This window comes from Columba livia, chromosome W (genome assembly GCF_036013475.1).
Source record: "Columba livia isolate bColLiv1 breed racing homer chromosome W, bColLiv1.pat.W.v2, whole genome shotgun sequence".
In the NCBI taxonomy this organism is placed as follows: Eukaryota; Metazoa; Chordata; class Aves; order Columbiformes; family Columbidae; genus Columba; species Columba livia.
In genome coordinates this window covers 1,297,791-1,317,031 of record NC_088641.1, presented here as the reverse complement: position 1 = coordinate 1,317,031, position 19,241 = coordinate 1,297,791, and the positions used below count along the sequence as shown (strand labels likewise).

At 43.0% G+C, this 19,241-nt stretch overlaps 1 protein-coding gene across 13 annotated transcripts in view; it reads left to right on the top strand.

Annotated features, from left to right (window-relative positions):
- Positions 1-18,874, top strand: part of LOC102097274 (netrin receptor DCC) — a 412,480-nt gene extending 393,606 nt beyond the window's left edge. For all 13 annotated transcript variants that reach the window (XM_065044619.1, XM_065044617.1, XM_065044616.1 and 10 more), the window contains 4 exons: positions 1,883-2,038; positions 7,674-7,886; positions 13,497-13,639; positions 14,991-18,874. In XM_065044619.1, coding sequence (XP_064900691.1) covers positions 1,883-2,038; positions 7,674-7,886; positions 13,497-13,639; positions 14,991-15,080 — 602 coding nt within the window. In that variant the 3' untranslated portion in view covers positions 15,081-18,874. The remainder of the gene's footprint in view (positions 1-1,882; positions 2,039-7,673; positions 7,887-13,496; positions 13,640-14,990) is intronic.
- Positions 18,875-19,241: the final 367 nt, after the last annotated feature.

Sequence of the window (19,241 nt, the reverse complement as noted above, 5' to 3'; positions counted from 1 at the left end):
ACAAGGTGGACAACCCGGTGGGATCTGTTGCAAACCACCCAACCGGGACGAAGAGGAAGATGAAATATTTTGCAGATAAAAAGCCAAGTACATGAGGAGAAAAGATCCTTTTAACAGATGCTCAGTTTTAGTGTTTATCACGGAGCAAATTTCATGGTCGAGGTGAATCTTCTTCACAGCACAATTCCCACACGCGGCTGCTTTGTGTCAGTTCATTAAAAGCCAAGTCAACATTGTTTTACAGCTTATGGATAAACATCCTCTTCAACATATTTAGTCTTGTCAGTCCATTTTGACAATTGATGCCCTCTTGTCTCTTTATTTATATTTTCAACAGCCTAAATCTCGTCTACAGCGACAATGTATTACGATTATTTGAAATAATTAAACTCAGCTTTAGTAAAGTCTTATTTGTTAATTATGCTGAATATATTGCATACCCCAGAAAACAGAACTGAGGCTTAGTCAGGTTAGATGCTTTAATTAATTCACCTCCTTTTACCTAATACTGAAATAAATTGTCAGCAGTGAGCGATTAAATAGATTGAAGAAGCGACATTGTCATTCCAAAGTGAAAAACACACATACTGTTAATTGTTAAATAATAAATCTGGAAGAATTCAGGCTCATCTCCATAATCAGGATTTACTGGTTGTGAGAACAAATCCCCTCCAAAATGCGCCTTTGCTTACTGAAGCGGGAGAAGCATAAACCTGATTAATTTGATAAGGTTTTTGTGATATCTTCAATGGCTCTAATGCTGCTGAAATGTGGGCGGTCGCAAAAACTACAGCAGTTTTAAAGCAGAGTATTTAGGGAGAAAATTAACTGAGAAAGTCTTTGCATTTCTCTTTTCGGTGTCTTAGTCTATCACTATTAAGTGCAAATTCAATTGTTGACAGGCTATGACAGAACAGATTTGTTGTCATATCTGCTCGAAATTGCAAAGATTTATTGAAAATGTTTGACGTCGCCTTTTCTCCGGCTTCTCGACAATAGAATATTGCAATGAGTAGTAATCCTGTCTTATTTTAAGGCGCCTACACCCTCAAAAGAAATGAAGGAATGGACTTTGAAAAAGAAGTTGTTGCTTAATAGGATTCAATAAAGAGCGCTATTTTTCACTGGAGCAGCAATGTTATAAATATTGTCAATAGAAATGTCTTATACAGACAAAACGAGGTGGCTGAGTAGTAGAAATAGATGCATTGAACCCAGACAAATCTGAAGCTCAAATCACCCCGGGTTACATTTCATCATGAGGTTTTTTTATCTCCAAATAAATGGTCCTTGCACCGTCACGGCCGTGGGCACGTAGCCCAATTGCCACTCTGTACAAGGGCTGTAGTAGGAGCTACAAGTAATTGTAATTACTATCTGAAATCTCACAGCGCTGTTTAGAATTCGTGTGTGAAAGGCGCTAGATAAGCCAACCCTTATCATCAAGGAGCCAAAAATTGTTGAGCAAAACTTTAAGGAGAGTTTCCGAATTGATGACTGGGTTGAAAATAAAGGAGAGAGCTCCCAGGAAAGCCTGAAGTCATCATGCGATGATCCTGGTTTGCAAATCAAAGCACTTCACTTAAGTCCAACTCAAGAACTCAACGTCAACTCTACACTTTTAGCTACCGCTTTGCTGGCCCAACCACCCCATAAAATAGCTGGACCAGAGATGAAAAGCTATTTAATTTTAGATTCATCGCAGACTGCGCTCGCATTTGTCCAGTCTGTACCAAAGAGGTGGATTCTGTGGGCATCGTTATACCGAGTATTCAGTACTTTGCTGTGGAAATGGTGGTGTTTCAGGTTCCCTACTGAAGCTCTAAGGGTTTTTTCTTCTAAAATATGCTTGTTTAACCTCTTTCTCCTTCTTTCCTTGTAGCTGTGGTCAGCGCCATTCCGGTGCCAACGCTGGAAAGTGCCCAGTACCCCGGGATCCTGCCGTCCCCAACCTGCGGGTACCCGCACCCCCAGTTCACCCTCCGGCCGGTGCCGTTCCCGACCCTCTCCGTGGACAGGACCTTTGGAGCCGCCAGAAGTCAGTCCAGCCGTTTTCTTCTCCTTTTCGCTATTCAAGTATCAGTCATTTCACTGCGTTTTAATTTCTTTTGCTTTATTCATAAGGATATTCCAAAAAAAAGCAGCTCCAAGAGCTCTTGTTCATCCCAAGGCAGAATGTAGTATCATCGCTCATTAAAATCATCCCCGATAGCACTTATATAACCTCTCCACTCAGTGTCTTCCCAAGTTCAGCTGCTAGAAACATTTTCTTTAGTATCTAACTTGCTGAAATTTAAGCCAATTGTTTCTTGATTCGATTACAGCACGCACAGAGAGCAGTTTATTGTTTTCTTCCTTCTGCAGACCCTTTTATCCTTTGAATACTGTTATCCTGTCTCACATCGCTCGTCTCTTCTCTGGAACGAGCTCTATATTCATATTTGCTCCTCTGCAGTAATAGATTTGTGGTTTGTGTGTTCCCAGAACTATTCTTCACCTTATCGTGATCTGGGGAAAGTGCAGGAGCCTCCAGCTTCACCTTCACAACTCATGAGCCTCTGCCGCACCATCTGTTCTTTGTTCAAGCCTAACGAGCGTGCTCTGGCACATTAATTATAGTTGGAGTGCTCATATTTTCTTCTCATTCTCCCTTCACTCTACTGCATATCGAGCCTGAGTTATTGACAGATTAATGTCAATCTGCTACGCGGATTTTTTGCGCGTCACCGTCTCTGCTGCTGTTTCCATCTTGAAACGCCTGATTCTTCCTCCTGTTTGCTTGTTGCTTTCAGACAGGTCCTTGGGGACCGATGATTGAAATCTAGAGGTGCGATTGTAGGTAAAAAGTGGGTTCGGGTGTCCTCATCATCACCCCAATGCTTCTTTTCAGTGTGGTTGCTGAGGTCTTTTCAAAGCGAGATGGCAGTTTCCTCTGGAGACCCTCGCCAGCATCATCAGGTTTTCATCTGCTGCTTAAATTAATACCAAATGCACCACAAATGCTGCGCACAGAAAGAAAATAGATTCAGTTTCTTACTTAGACATTGGGGAAATAAAAGTCTAATTAACCACCCTGTGCCTGATCATGGAGGTGGAAGGAAGAAATGAAATTGAAGCCTGAATATTTGCTTGACTTGCTCATCAAGGACATGAGCATCTTTGGTCCTCACATCCAAAATGTGGCCGTGAAAATGAATGTTTCCCCAGTTCTGCTGATGCTTCAGAGATACAGACAGGCTGGGAAACACCATATGGAATATTTCATGTAACTATGCGTTCCAAACCCCAAATCACACATCCCTGGTGCATCAGATCTACAAGAATCAGGAGGTGAGATTTTGGAAATCCTGTTGGTTCCAGATCTATGGGTTTTCTCAAGTCTTTCAAGCGCAGTAACCTTGAGAGTTGAACAGAAGATTGCAAATAATACACAAAAGTTTCTTCGAGAAGCCTGAATACAAACCAGCTTTAATTATTCACAAGACCTGATGGGCCTTGAAAAAGCTCAAGCTGTGAAGATTTCCGATAATTTGGGCAATTTCCCATTAAATAATTCAGAAGCGGTGGACATAGCTTTGTTTGGATAACGACTATTGAGGATTATTGAGGTCTGGCTCACTGAGACTTGTGTGTTATTTCCAAGATTATCTAAACCCGTTACAATGTGCAATGACAATTGCAACAGTACTCTGTGGCAGATTGACTCCCAAGGCTCCCAGATGATAGAAAATACCTCCAAATGTTATATTCTCTTTTCTTTTTCTTCTCTTCTTCTCTTTTCTACCCACGGTACTGCCTCACCGAGCATCCTATTGATCGCCATGTAGAAATCCCTGAATAAATCATAGACCAGGCCATTAGCAAAGGTGTTGCTGCTGTAGCGACGATGCTCCAACACCTTCTTCTGGTTCCCAAGGCCCTTTTCTCATGGACTTGAAGATTTGGAGTGTTGCAACTTGTCTTTAGGAGCAACTTTGTGCTCAAGAGGAAACTGAAGGACATGGAGAGTCGGGTCACAGTAAACTTACAATAAATATGCTAAAAAAATCACTTCTTCTGCTATAATAATATCCAGAGATCCCAACAGGGATGAGGCCCTGGTTTGGCAGCGTTGTACATGTTTATAGTCTTGATCACATTATATTTACATCCTGTATAGGTTTAAAAATACGTAGAAAGTCATTAGCAGACATGGAGTAAAATTTGAAGTCTCCACCTACCGTCACATACTCGGAAATGTTATTAACTCTTGGTTTCAATCCATGTTGATTTTTCATCACCTCAGGCTGTGGCAGAGCCAATAGCAACGAATCCAAGTGGGAATATTTTCCCTTCTCAACAGAAGATACACAACGTAAAAATACGTTCAGAGACCTCAATTCATTCATCTGCTTAACAGCATTGTACCAACCAACGATTCTGCCAAAGCAAAGGGCAGATCAAAAGACTTTATATCAAATATTTATTCTTCTGCTTGGTGAGCAGCGTCCATGGCTGTTGAAGTTCAAAGCAACCTTATTCTCAACGTTCCTTGCATGTAGAATGAGTCCAAGTATTGCTTTATCCAAGGCTTCTCCAAAGCAATCAGCCCCTAATTGGTTTTACTGGGCTGTAGTATAGATCTTCATGTGTAGCGTAGTATTTTCTTTGGCAGAATGTTTTACTAAACACAAGATCACAACTAGAACACAGCATGGTATTATCCACTTCGTCTTCAAGGTCAATTCTGAAATAAAAAGGTAATATTTGGATTGTATCAGTAGAAATAGGCAGAATTCTCGGGCGTATAAAGGTGTATAAAGGCAAGTATCTGGCAGCGAGGCAGGGGATTGATGTAGGTGAAGCAGTAGTGATGTGCTCATCTTCATCCATCCTTCAATAAACTATCCATCTCTCTTCCTGCAGGCACTTGTGTGAATTACAGATTGATGGTTCTCGTTACGTTTGCAAGCGCATGCTTCTTATTTTAGAAAATAAAGTCTTCTCCGCATGAAGCACCTTCATTAGACCACTTACTTTCGATATTTAAACCCAACTCTAGCTTCTGATTTTAATAGAGCCATCGCAGCTTTCTCTTCAGTAATAGTTGGAGGATAACCTGGTATCTTTTATGTAATCATGGTTATGTGGGTCTCCAAATTTTACAACTAAATCTATAAGATAAAATGTACCCATATGGTAAAGCAGTAATTTAAGATAAAGCCTTTTAATGCGGAGACTATTACGCTCATAAAGCTTTGTTATCTGGGAGTACCGCTGCGGAAAATACCAAGAAGGTATTTGATGGCGAAGAGCAGCGTCTGGTTTATTTGTTTCTCTAAGAGCCTCCCAAAAGAACTGTCCTTGGCCTCCATAGGAAGTTCAGACCTTGATGAACATTTTGAGGTGAAGAGCATAAAGATTTTATCACAAATCCTTTATCACCAAGGATTTGCCGCAGGAAGCGTTGTCACCTCAGAGACTAACGTACTGTTTTGCATCTTCCTTGAGCAGGACAAGGTGAAGGGAGAGAAGAACCCAACACCCATGGCAGCCCAGAGCAACAATGTGCTGTGACACCTTGAACGTGTGGGCAATGAAAAGAGCTATAAACTATGGATTAAGTGACCTTTGAAGGTCCCTTCCTACCCAAACTATTCTATGATTCTATCATTCATGCTCTACCCTGTTACAAATAACCTCAATATCTCTGACTTCTCTAAGGTGAACATTAGGCCTCAGAGGAGAAAAAAGGCATCTGCTGAGCAAAGAGGGAAACAAAAGAGCAGAGCGAGGGTAATGGCGTGATAATGCAAAGAGCCTTGAAGGGGAATACAACAAAATGAGCCCCGGTCAAGCAAACTTCTACAAAATGTAGATGATTTTGACCTTGGACTGCTCCTGTCGTTGGGTTCCTGTCCGTGGTGTTCACTATTGCCCTGGCTGTCTGCCATACTGCCATAGGAACAAGCAATGGGGCTGTGGAAATGAGGAGAAACCCTCATTTCCATTTTTCAAAACTGCTTTGCCACTTAGTAGGTTGCAATTACTTATATACTTTGACATTAATTATTACAAAATGCCTTGAGAGTTGACTTGGCGGCATAATTGCATGTTATGTGCACGGCGAGTTGTGGTTGTTGCAGGAGGCTTTGAAGGAAAACCGGATCTCTGGAGCATTTGGGGTCCCAGTATAATAACTAATCCTGATCGCTGTGTGTCAGGAAGGTTGTTTTCTTCAGTAAAAGGTTGAGTTTTCCTCGATTTCAGGTTCCCGCATGATTAACTGTTGTGCTGTGAGTCATCCCGCCTGGATACTGTGGAGACAACAGCCAACGCCAACACGCTCAGATTAAATAAGTGCTTGTTGTGATCGGGCTCTTTATTAACCGCTTTGCTTCCTTCCACTCTTCTCCTTCCTTATTTAACGTCAGACCTTGCGGGTGCTCTCATCAAGAGGAGAATTTTTGGCGAGAGGTGGGACAAGGGCCGGGAGATGCCACAGTCCCAAGCACTTGGGATTCAGGGCTTGGAACATATGAGCTGGTGTTTCCAATCCAATTGTCGTAGACTCATAGAATCATTGAGGTTGGAAGAGACGCTCAAAATCATCGAGTCCAACTGTTAAGCCAACCCCGGCACTAAACGACATCCCTAAGAGCCGCATCTACACTTAACTACATCCCTAAGAACCTTCTTGCTGCTCTCTGGAAAGCACCACTGCAGACTTATTAGTCCTTGTAATTAATTCTTAACTAGTTCGGCTTGTCATGAATAGGCGTAATGGTCAGGAAGAGACTGGAAAGATTTTAAACTTTTGAACGCTTTAAAGCTTGTTGTTTATTCCAAGTACAGTTCCCTTACAAGAAGAAAATCATCTGTTTTCTCTGCAATTCTCCTTTCTGTCTTTATTAAAGACAACGCTGTGGACCAACCCGTCCTGAAAGCTCCTGTACAGTCATCATCACGTTAAAATGTATAGTTTATGGGTTTCTAGGGGGCTGTAGAAATCAAGAGCTTTTCTCTTTGTCTCAACCTTTGTTTTCCTTAATACTACATTTTCTTCTGGTTTCTGATGTGGAAAGTCCATGCCTGGGGTTGATCCCTGAAGCATTTTTAAGAAACACTGCAGAACACAGGGAAACCATCACCTATATATATAGTGGTTGACATGGAACATTGAAGTCTCTGAAGAACCAACTTGGAATATAGGCTAATAAAACAACCCACACCGGCACACTCAATGTTACCTCTGTCTCAAGGGAAAGCAATCTTGGTGATTGGTTATGTGGAAATTAATTAAGTCCTTTTTAATGTCGCGAGCTTTTCTCCACTGTGACTAGAACAGCTCTGTCACCATGGAGTTGTAGCTTGATCCAGTCTCTGCGTGATGTATTTAGGTGTTTATTGATTTTTAATATTTAAAAGCACATAGAGAAGAGAGAAGGAGGTAAAGATATCATTCTTTTTTCTTTTAAATTTATTTTTAAGGAATATATCTTGAGATTCAAATGGCATACAGCCACATCTGGGCTTTATTTGCCTGCCGATAACTTGATGGAACTGTTGACATGTTTTCGGAGCGTGGATGCTCACGCTGCCCCTCCTGTTGAAAATGACCATCAAAGCAGGAAACGGGGTGTAAAAATACATAGTATTTTGATGGTGTTTTGAATGGGGATCATTCCTTGCAGCCGTCACGGAAGGCCCGGCACCGCAGCAGCCGTCCCTGCTCCCGCAGACGCAACCCGAGCACCCGAGCGGCGAGGACGCCCCGAGCAGAACCATCCCCACCGCCTGCGTGCGGCCCACGCACCCCCTGCGCAGCTTCGCCAACCCCTTGCTACCTCCGCCCATGAGTGCAATAGAACCCAAAGTCCCTTACACGCCGCTTCTGTCTCAAACAGGTAAGAGCGACGCCGGGGGGGAAACTCTCAAAGCCTTCGATTCAGGGAAAAATATATCATTTACCAGACTGGAAAAGCCTGTTGGGAGTAACTAACGCAGGCTTGTTCCCCATCCCTACAAAGCCAACTGAAGGGTCTTTGTTTCAGATGGACTGTTGAAAGGAGCAATCCACACATTTGTAAAGAAACCTTCTGCCTAATGCACATATTTTCCCATTTCTACGTATAAACTTCTTTTAGTTTGTAACTTTTAGCTGTTGTATTTCAGGTAGCGCACAAGACAAACTTTAACCAAGCAGGATGCTCCAAGGTCCTCTCCATGGTGGAAACAACCACCTTTTCAATGCTGTTTAAAGCCGTAACACAGCAAAACGATGCGGGAAGCAATGATTGGCACAAACAATAGTTGGCTCTTTGGCAACTTCAGTTTGTTGGTAGCAAATTGGGCCCAAACCTTGAAGAAATGTCTGCGAGTGTGAAGCAGATGTATACAATTTTATATTAATAATCCGATATTTCGTTCTGGTAGTCCGGAATAAAAAATCAGTAGCTTAAAACAAGTGATAAAAATGTATTAAATGAGAAGGCGAATTAATCGCTTGGTCTCGTTTCCATTCTCCGGTTATGCTACGGCAACTTGAGCCGATGCCAAGCGCTTGAGTCTCATTTCAAGGCTTGGTAATGAAAGGACTATTTGTGGATGCTGAAAAAGAACTGACTGCGATCCACTCCAATGTGCAAACTGCTTAAGGATTAAATAGCAAGCGTGCGAGGAGCAGGAAGATAGTTATTATATAGAATATAAGCGCTGTTGAATGAAGCGGCGGGCTGGTTTCTGGCTTAGATTAAATGGCTTATGGCAGAGCAAGAGGGGTCGGGGCCTCTCCAGCTCATTGCTGGGGTTGTTTCCCAAGCGGCATGATTTCTAAAAAGCTGGTTTCAAACATCACCCTTGGACGAAATGAGAACATTTCCATAGCTGGGATCTGCTTTGGTTGCAGGTTAGTATCTCATTTTAACCATTCGCCCTGCTCCTTTAGTTTGAGTAATCTCCAGTTTGGCTCGGAAAACCTTTGAGAACTCAGCTTTTTCCTGCTTTCCGAGCATCGTTTTCTTGCCATACAGCAAGTTGGGTCGATGTTTGCAACCACAACATCGCTGCGTTTTTACTGGAAGCACCTGCCATCCATCAGCAAGTAATCCGCTTGCTGACAGCAGCCAGAAGTAGATAAATCCTTATTTATTGGAGAACCGCTTTTGCCAAATAGCGCTGCTGAATTGTTTTTGATATATAGTCGAGCCCATTCATCTTGATGTAGTGCTGCGTTTTACTTTATGAGGATCCAGCTCCCCTTGTCTTGCTCTCCTGAGTAAACCTAATTACCTCGAAAGGGCTCTTTGTTCTGAAAGTCAATCAGAGTTTGCTTTTTAACCATCATAATTAGGAGACGAGGTAAAGAGTGAGGGCATCAGGGCACGTTACTCATCCTCCTAAAGAATCCCATCATCCTGAGACAGAAAATAGGCTTTTTGGGGGGTAAGTAATCTTCTTGAACAATGTGTAGGACTGTGTTATTTGGCAAAAGTTGATGGCAATAATCTGCCATAAAGCAATGGAAATAAATAAATGCCAAAGCAATGAAAGAATCTGTTGTGCTGGACCCTGTCACACAGGTGGAAACAGGTTGCTGGGTTCTATATGGCATCTTATTGTATGCACTGCTATTCTAAAACGCCCATTTTAACATTTTAGTAGCGTGCATCGCTTCATTTCTGAATTTTCTGCTATTTTGCGCTGTTGGGGGTTATTTATTTCTCTCTATACAGATATTTTCTTATTTTTCTCAATGTACTTGCCCTCCGAGTCACCACCCAGACTGATGTTGCATTTACCAACGTCTTTGGAAATGTTAATTCTATCTCCCATTTTTCTTCTGGCATTTTTAGCTGCCCTTTGTGATAAAGCAACAAGACAATAAGCAATAGACTCGACATCACTTAAACCACTTCAAGTAGTCTTTGCTTTGCTGCCCCGTTTGTTCAATCGCCGATGGACCAACCCTGCAGAATTCAGAAGGGGCGAAAGCGACTGAGAACTGCAGAGATTGATCCAAAGGTTTACAGCAAAGACTTTCAATATCTGAATGATATAGAGATTATAACCCTGGAGTGGATGGCCAACGCTGGCCCTCATGCCATATTAGTAGCAAAAATAATGTTTGGATCGTGCCCAGTGAGTTTGTCGTGGCTTTGATTGAACTGATGCTAAAAGTAGGTATCTCCTCTAATATTTTATCTATATCTATATATCGAGAAGATGGATGCTCTGTTGTTTTTACTTGGTGTCCATCATCATAACGTACAGCTTAGATTTAGAAAATTGCTTTTTTAGGGCTTCACATGGGGTCGCGCTGATGTGCTCATCTCCTGACGTCCCAAGGATGGTTTGGTATAGGCCTCGGAGAAGTGGCTGTCGCTGGGATTTGCGCCTGGTAGCCATTTATTATCTCACTAATGAAGTGTTTAATAACCCTCCTGAGAAAATGAAACTTCTCAATGGTAAATCCATGCTTTGGCCGCCTTGAGTTGCAACGGATCGGGGTTGTCACCTCCGGCCTCTCGCAGCCCCACTTCCAAGGTTTCCTCTGTTTTCTCCTTGCAATGCTCCCGTTGAGCTGGAGAATGTTAGAAACCAAAGTGCTTTTCATTCAATTAGCTACTCGTTTGCATGAATCAGTTTACTTAGCATGTCAACCTTCTGCGTCCAGAGTTCTCTTGGAGACGCCTGCTCGCGCTTTTTAACGTTGTCCTTTGTGGGAAGAGGGCTCGAGTCTTGTGCTAATTATGCATTAACAGGCATTCCCTTGGAAAAGGTCACTGCTGTAAGACATAGCAAAGAACTCGAAATACGCAGCGATGTGCAAGGAGAATTTACCCAGGTTCATTTTAGTGACGAGCATCACGATTTGCCTGTTGCTTTTGGGAGCTAAAGGGCAAAAAGATGCACAAGCTGATCTTGCTAATCATCATGATGGCTTCTCATTAGCAATATCCAGGAGGGAACATCTCTCTTTGTGCTGAGAAGTGGATCTTTAAGTCCCGATTACTACAATTAATGAGTTACACATGAGAAATGAGATTTTTACCACGGGATTTAAGGGATTACAATAGCGACTTACTCTGCATTTCCCATGAGCTCCTCCCCACCATCTCAAATATTGACTTCTCCATAAGCCTATGAAAGTCGCACTTGTAAAACAGAGAATAAATGGGTCCATTAGATAACAAATAATCATCACAGATGCAATTTTCTGTGGCAGTTGTATCTTATTATTTATTCTTCCTGTCACAATGATGTCCCAGGACAAATTCCCTGGGCCAGGAATGGGATAAATCTCTTTTTACAGGGCTCCTGGAACTGAACGATGCCACAGCTACAGGTTATTTCTTTGCTGCAGGTGTTTTGAAAGCATTGAGGTCAAAATAAAAGCATGTTGAGAAGCTCCAGGCCGCGCACCAGCCACCTGAGGGTTAATTTGTTCCTTCATCGCTTTATATTTGAGAATCGTCTCTTGCGTTTCTCAGCGCTTAACTGCTGGGTGCACGTTTCAAGCATCAATCCGTGCATCTGCCACACACACTTGTGTGGAAATAAGCAGTTTTATGAAGAAATAGAAGTTGGAAATGCTTCCTTTTTTAAATAAAATGAATTATTTGAATGTGCAGCGCTTAGGAGATGGAATCTTTGGGAATAGCTCTATCTTCTCCCCTTACTCTGAGATACCGGCAAGTCTGGCAGCCCAGTTATTAAATAAGGCTTTAAGCGATTAAAGCGGGGCTGGAAGAGTGAGCGTATCTCTGCAGTGATCTCTTTTAGTTTGTATGGAGCTTTCACACCTTCATAGCTCCGGCTAAAGCGGAGTTATCTGCGATTCTCAGCCCGAGAGGAACGGCGTTTGTGAGTCTCCCTCTGTGCCCCCGTCTTGCAGCTCTTTGCTTTTGATGAACAGGCTGTTGGCAGCGGGATTTCGGGGGGGATTTTGTTCGCTCGTCTGCTCCGTTGTGTTTTCACTACTTTAATTAAAAATAGAAACGCGATTCTTTGAAATACCAGGAAATTAATCTGCAACTCTCGTCTCCCGGAGCTGGAGGGATACGGAGAGCTGTCATGACCACGGTGATTTGGTGGGATTTGGGGAGCAAGAGCTGGGGCTGCTCCAGCTGCCAACTACGCTGGAGTTGTTTTCCAGGCTCAGGAGCTTTGCTTTCATGAGCTGTTAATGATCTGTAAGAAACGAGAGGTAATCGGGTGGGAGTCTGGTGCTGAAGAAAACAAATAGGTGTTTAAGCTTGAGGTTCATAAAGAGGTGGTTCAGTTCTGAGTGGAAACTGGGTGGGTTTGTGGTCCGAGACGTGGATATTGGAGCCCATGTGTGCCTCACATGGATGGAGACATCTCCCATGTGGATTGAGACATATCCGACGTGGATGGAGACATCTCCCATGTGGATGGAGACATCTCCCACATGGATGGAGACTTCTCCCACATGGATGGAGACTTCTCCCACGTGGATGGCAACATCTCCCATGTGGATGGAGACAGCTCCACATGGATGGAGACATCTCCTGTGTGGATGAAGACATCTCCCATGCAGATGGAGACATCTCTCACATGGATGGAGACTTCTCCCATGCCGATGGAGACATCTCTCACATGGAGGGAGACTTCTCCCACATGGATGAAGACTTCTCCCACATGGATGGAGTCATATCCCATATGGATGGAGACATCTTCCATGTGGATGGAGACTTCTCCCATGTGGATGGAGACATCTCCCATGCTCCTGGTAACTCCACAACACAACCTCTATTATGATACACATTTTCCTAACAGAAAAAAGGCAGGGAACTTGCTGCAGGTTGTAGTGGAAGAGATATATATAGAAAAAGCTATTATCTTATAATTCATCATCTTGGTTGCAAGGGGAGTCAAATGAGCAGAACAAAAATTGTGCCCAGGTCCCAAGTGACGTGATCTCAGTTTGGCTCTGTAGGGCAATTTTAATGTTAAGCCTATCCTGGTGATGTTAAAAATCGACGTTTTGTGCACCTCTATTCCAGCTGCATCTCCAGCACCTTGTGCTGAGTGGAGGCAGATCTCCCAAAATGAAAGTGTTATTATTTGATGGTTTAAATCATTAGAAGAGAACAAAAATAGAGGAGAACCGTGGAAATGAAGGGCCATTCCTCCAGCCTGGCCACTGCTCTTTGGTCTCATTTTGTCCTTTAAACTCAACATCAAACTCAACATTAAACTCAACATCAAACTCAACATCAAACTGGCCAGGCAGGAGCCTTCATATCTTCCTTGGAGTGTCTTGTTCAGAGGTAATTTTCCCAGGAAAACTTAATTTTCTGTGTGAAAACGTTAGGTTTTTGCAAAAGAGCGAAAAAGTCACATCAACAAAGAGAGCAGAGCTCATGAAGTAGAATTGAAGAGCATTCAGAACGTGTTTGTATTGTCTCTGATGCTCCTCCAGGAAGAAATCATGTCATCGCAATCCCCCTTTTCCTACCTGCAGCTTCTTAATGGCGTTTTCTTTCTTCCAGGGCCTAACCTCCCCAAGGCTCAGGTTAAAACAGCATCCCTCGGCTTGGCCGGGAAAGCCAGGTCGCCTTTGCTGCCCGTCTCGGTCCCCACGGCCCCGGAGGTGACAGAAGAAGGTCACAAACAACCGGAGGATTCCACCAACGTAAGGACCTCATCACCTCATCACCATCAAGTTCTATTCTCTAGTCCAATTTACACGTTAATCTTTTCGCTAAGGTATCACTGAGCTGCTGTTAGAAAGCTCATCCAAAGTTCTGAGAGCCAGTGGAAACTTTTCCGTTGACTTTAATGGACTTTGGGGTGTGTGATATAGGGGGAAAAGCACTTAAATTCTGGTAATATCCTCCACGGGACAACTCGCACAACTTCTCCTGAGGTATTTGGAGGAGAGAAAGAAGGGGTGAGAAGTGCGATAAGGGAAGAAAAATAACTTTAGCAGGGAAAATGAGTGTATAGTAATACCAGATAATGGTGAGAAAAAGAACATTGAGGGAGGAGATAAGTGAAACTGAAAAGATGGTGAAATTAGAATAATCTCTTTGCTTCCATTAAGACTGTGTGAGAGAAAGGTCTCACGTGGTTCAGAAGATGAAAGAGTGCGAAAGAAAAGGAATGAGGGGAAAAAAAAGCAATATATTAAATACATGTTGTATATCACCTTGTATATCACCTCTTTTCATCTGCTCACACAGGAGAATTCTTTGCAGTGATTTGTCCAACACCTTGTTAGGGAATCCTTTTACATTTTCAACCTAAAGGGAAAGAAGAAGGATTTGATGCGGGTATGGAGGGTTTGGTTTGCTGCCTGGTGAACACAGGACAGCAAGGTTTGATTCCTGCTTTGTCATATAGAAAATATATATATATACACTTCTGCATATAGTTGCAGAAGGATTCTCAGGTTTTACTGGGCTATTTGGCAATGCAAAGTGCCTTATTTTATCCCAGCACAGCATTTTGCTCCCAGGAGTGATGTTGCTCAAGCTCCACAACTGTGAGGACAATTACAGGCAACAAACTCGTTGTTTGGTCAGAATTTGGGGAGAAAGGGTAAAATTGGGGGATTTAGTTTATTTTTTGAGCTTGACTCAGGGCCTGATGTGTTTAAGATGAGCTTTGAATGTCTCCCTTGGGTGCTAAAAATGTTGTCATAGTGGACACATGCAACATAAGGGATAGAGCTGGGAAATGACTTGGGGAAGGGTCGTTAACATTTAAATTGCTCTAGTGTGGTCACCCCTGGTTTTCAGCTCGTGTGTTGAGGTTTTGCAATCCAGCCTGTAGGCAACAACCCATCCTTGAATGCCCTGGGGCTATGAGCAACCTGATCTAGGGGAAGATGCCCCTGCTAGTGACAAGGAGGTTGGACTAGATGGTTGGACCTTCCAACCCAAACCATTCGATGATTCTTTATCCCGGTGGGAGGAGGCCAGGAGGTGCTGTTGGGGTTCTGTTCCCATCCCGCTTATCCGTGTGTGTTTGTTGACTCGCAGGTTTACGAGCAGGACGATCTAAGCGAACAGATGGCCAGTTTGGAGGGGCTAATGAAGCAACTCAACGCTATCACAGGCTCAGCCTTCTAACGGCTCTTGATGAAGCGCTAATTATCCCGGAACATTGCAGCATACCAGCATTTCACACATCCCACCCCCAGAAAATCATCTTGTTGCCGGTACAACACCTTCAGTGCAAGGAAGATTCTTAAAGGAATGCTTAAAAAACAAAAGTAAGAAGAAAAAGGAAAGAATAATAATGGAAATGTTACGGAACTGTAGATCTGGCATCTCAAGTGATGGAAACGGGTCGAGGCGAATGGCTTCATCACCGCAGAGTCGTAGCGATGCCACCGGGTTGCTCGTTTTGATCTCCTAGTCTTCGTAGAGCTCAAGTTGTCATGATTAACTCAAGGTTTGCTCCGTAGAGGTTTGTAGCTCTTTGTCTAGGTCTAGTCTTACCTCACACAAGTCTGTGTTTAAACACAGACCGTGCCGCTAATGAGACAGTGTTGTAGGTCACTCGTTTAGGATTGGGTTTTTTTAAATACGTAATTACTGACTACAAAAACACTCGTTATTAATCACATCGCCACGCCAAAAATGTGCAACTTCTCCCAACAGCACAAAATGAAAGGGCAAATTCCCCATTCCTTTTGTCAGCCGTCGCTCATCTCGCACGATGATGGACGTAATATGTGGTTTGCTGTGACACGACGAGCTTCAGCTCGTAATAAACCACATCTGCCCATGGTGGCCGATAAATTAATTAGAAAGGGTTTTCTACAAGGCTGATATTTCCTGGTTGCGATGGACGCCACAGACCATCTTGAGGGATCCCCTCGCGCTTTAGCGGCGCGGCGCGGTGTTTATTGACAGCGATAACTGGCTGAATTGCCTAAATTTTGTGTGTGCACACGCTTTATTGCTAAATTTTCGGTGGCATTCAGCGGTAATCCCTGTTTATGCAGCTGAATCACCACCGGGGACCTGATTTGCATGTTTATCAGTTAGGAAGCTGCGAAACCCAATAAGAGAGTTGCAGATGAATTATTCCATTCAGCTCTGCCTTTGATTTCAAGCTTGAGTGGGTCATAATTTTAGAAGAGCATGGAAGGGATAGGATCTTTACAACCTAATAGCTCCTTTTATTAGGTGGGTAATTATATGTGAATCTCTGAATAAAATATTTGGAGTAAAATGGCGCTGCAACAGAAGTAATAATTCAGATTATTTTCTATGGCCCCGTGCTGGAAAGGAAATCGGATGTCAAGGAGGAATTCAAATGCTTCATTAGGAACCCTAGTGCGCTTGTGAAAATGCTCCTTTAAAAATGCCTTGTTATTCAATTTACTAAGATTTTAATGGAATATTTCTCCAGAGTAAGGAAATTTTGCTTGCGTGGGAGGCTGAGCTTTCAATTTCTAAAGATTTGTAACCAAAAACCTCTCCTTAAAATAAAACACATCTTTCCCGATGAAAACCCAGCTCAGCTGGTAGACCTGGTAGAACCACGACCTCCATTTTAACTCCAAAAAAGAAGGTTTTAATGCAGCTTTTCAACATCTCCCTGGCCTTATTTGCAGAGATTGAAACAGGAATAGAAGGTCAAATGTGTCTTCTCGCTTAGCATTTATGAAGTATCTCCCACCCTGGATTTGCAGCAGGAGAACAGAAACCACCCCCAGGACTTCCGAAGAGCAGCTCTGCACCTTTTTAGTGTCAGAATACTAATCCGGGACTAAGTGAGTAAGAAGCCCAGCCTTTCTTCTGCCCTTCAAAGTATTTCTAGTTTCAGGTTCAGCTCGTTTAAATTAATAAGGCCAAGTTGACACCGAACCAAGTCCCCATGTCCACGGGGACGGACAATTCTCTCCATTTGGCTGTTGTCCTTGGAGACATTCCCAACCTTAGTTTGAGGATGATTTTAGTGCAATTCCAAACTAATTAGTAAGTGGGCATTTTATATATTTGCCGTATGTGTGAACCACATAACTTGCAAAACTCTAAACGAGTTTTTAGCACAGAACTTGCTCGTTATATTTTGCCGACACTCTGTTTATTTGCGGTGAGCTCAGCTGAGAATGTCTTAGGATTTTTAGCCAATTCACCCTATTTGTAGCTCATGACCATCTCAACCATGGACACTCTCAGACAAATATAATGAGCTTGTGAGGTTTGATGTTACATGGAAGGGCATTAATTAATCCATACAATGGCGCTGCCATAAACAAAAAGGGGATTTTTAATCGTTTTTCCCTTCTTTTTTTCGCTCCGAGACCTAAAATTGGAGCAACATCAATCCCTGAGCTTCTTATTTTAGGAGCTTTGCCTTTCGCTTATTTTCAGGAGCATCTTTTCATGACCCCTTCTCTTTCCAATGTGGTGTGGGTAGGATGCTGCACGTCTGTCTTGGATTCCTCCTTGACATTTTTAAAGAATATATTACTTTTTAAAACACTTCTCCAAAGCTTCTGCACATGTTTACAGCCCCTTCTCACTCCCTTTGACATCTTTTGCCAAAAAGAAATAGCGCAACCCACAAAATATGAATAATAAGAGGCAAAATGATGGCGTGGAAGGATGGGAATGAGTTAATCATGATCCCTTGGGAAGTGTTGGGTGTTTTCTTCTCCCCTCGGAGCTGATGGGGCAATTCCTGCTGTAGCTCATCAAGGATCCTTCAAATCCATGAGTAGATGCTGGTATGTCCTGCCCTGATCGGACATAAACCACCTTCAGCCATGACCATGGTCAATCCCAAAGTCAATGGAGATGAGGGAAGAGTTTTGCAGCAAAACAGCCAATTTGCAGCCCCCTCGGCCTCAAGTCTGAGCTGGATCCTTGAAAGCTGGATGGAAGAAGGCTTTTTATTTAAAAAATAATTGGTTTTCCTGTCAACTTCATTTCCCTGCATCCCCATCACCTGCTCAGCGTCCTGTCCTGTCCAACTGGCTTCTCAGAAGCTCCATCACCTTTATTTTTGTTAATATTCTCAGCAAAAGGCATTGACCATGTCTTCGTTCTGGTCGGGGTTGGCCGGAGAAGACAAGGCAGCCCCCGCGGACACGGATTTCCACGTCGGGACAAGGACCGATGCTGTTTTTATCCTTGTAAAATAGACCCGGCGATTGCTCCGTTGGCAAATCGCCGCCGCGTTTGGGACGGGGCGGGGTGGGAGGGTGGACTTTTTATAAGTAATATTTAATTTATTATTTTAGAGTCTTTTCTTTTTGGATAATTTATGATATACAAGGGATACCTGGCTGGAAAAAACTAGAGCAGGCTGTTAAAGCTGCAGTTGTGCCCATGGCCGCGGGTGCTGGGGAGGATTTGGGCAGCGGGACCCTGTCGCTGGTCACCGTGTCACCAGTCACCGTGTCACCGGTCACCGCCACAAAGCGCCAACTCCAGCCTGTTATCCCAACGTCCTGGCACTGGGAAATGCCATTAAAAGGGCTTTGCGAGGTAATTCAACAATTCTTAGCATACTAGTGATACGTTTTTTCTGCTAGAAATGGGTTATACTCCAGCTTTAACTAGCCTTAGTGTGGAAGAAAAATAAAGAAGCTTGTTACAAAAGGCCTAAAAATGGCATTTTGAGCCTCTAAACGGTTTCTTTCAATTGTCGGACTCTAGCGTTGTTAACCAAATTAGAATAGTGACTGCAATATTTAAGTGTAAATCTTGTTCTATGAAAGGAAACCTGCTTACGGGTTCCAAACCGCCGACTGTTTCTACACACAATCTTGTATACTATTACGTGAAGACAAAGGGGGTTTTGTAATGCACTGTAGAACAGTCCCAGATTCATTTTTTTATAGAAAGGTTATTCCAATGGTGCATTTTTTTGTTTAATAAATAAAGTTTTGATACAAATTCTCTCTCTTGGTCTGGCGCGTTGTGTCCCAGGACAAACCCGTTGGCTTTTCAAGGTCTTGCCCAAAGCGAACGCCATGGTTTATGGAGCCAGAGCTTTCATCTTTAGTTCTCAAAATTAATAACCCATTTATGGACACCGAAGCCCTTTTTATGTTCTCGACACGACCTTTTTCAGTATCGAAACTCCTTTTATTTCTATTGGCAGGTACCGAATCATCACGTCGAGCGAGTGGGAGGATTTTTGTGTTTGAAGATTGAGATGTAAAAAGAAATAAGAAACTACCCCTGGAGTTCCAGGTATTTCCAGGGGAAAGGAGACACTAATTTCATTTTATTCCATCAAGAATTACCGCGTTTTTAAAAAATAAT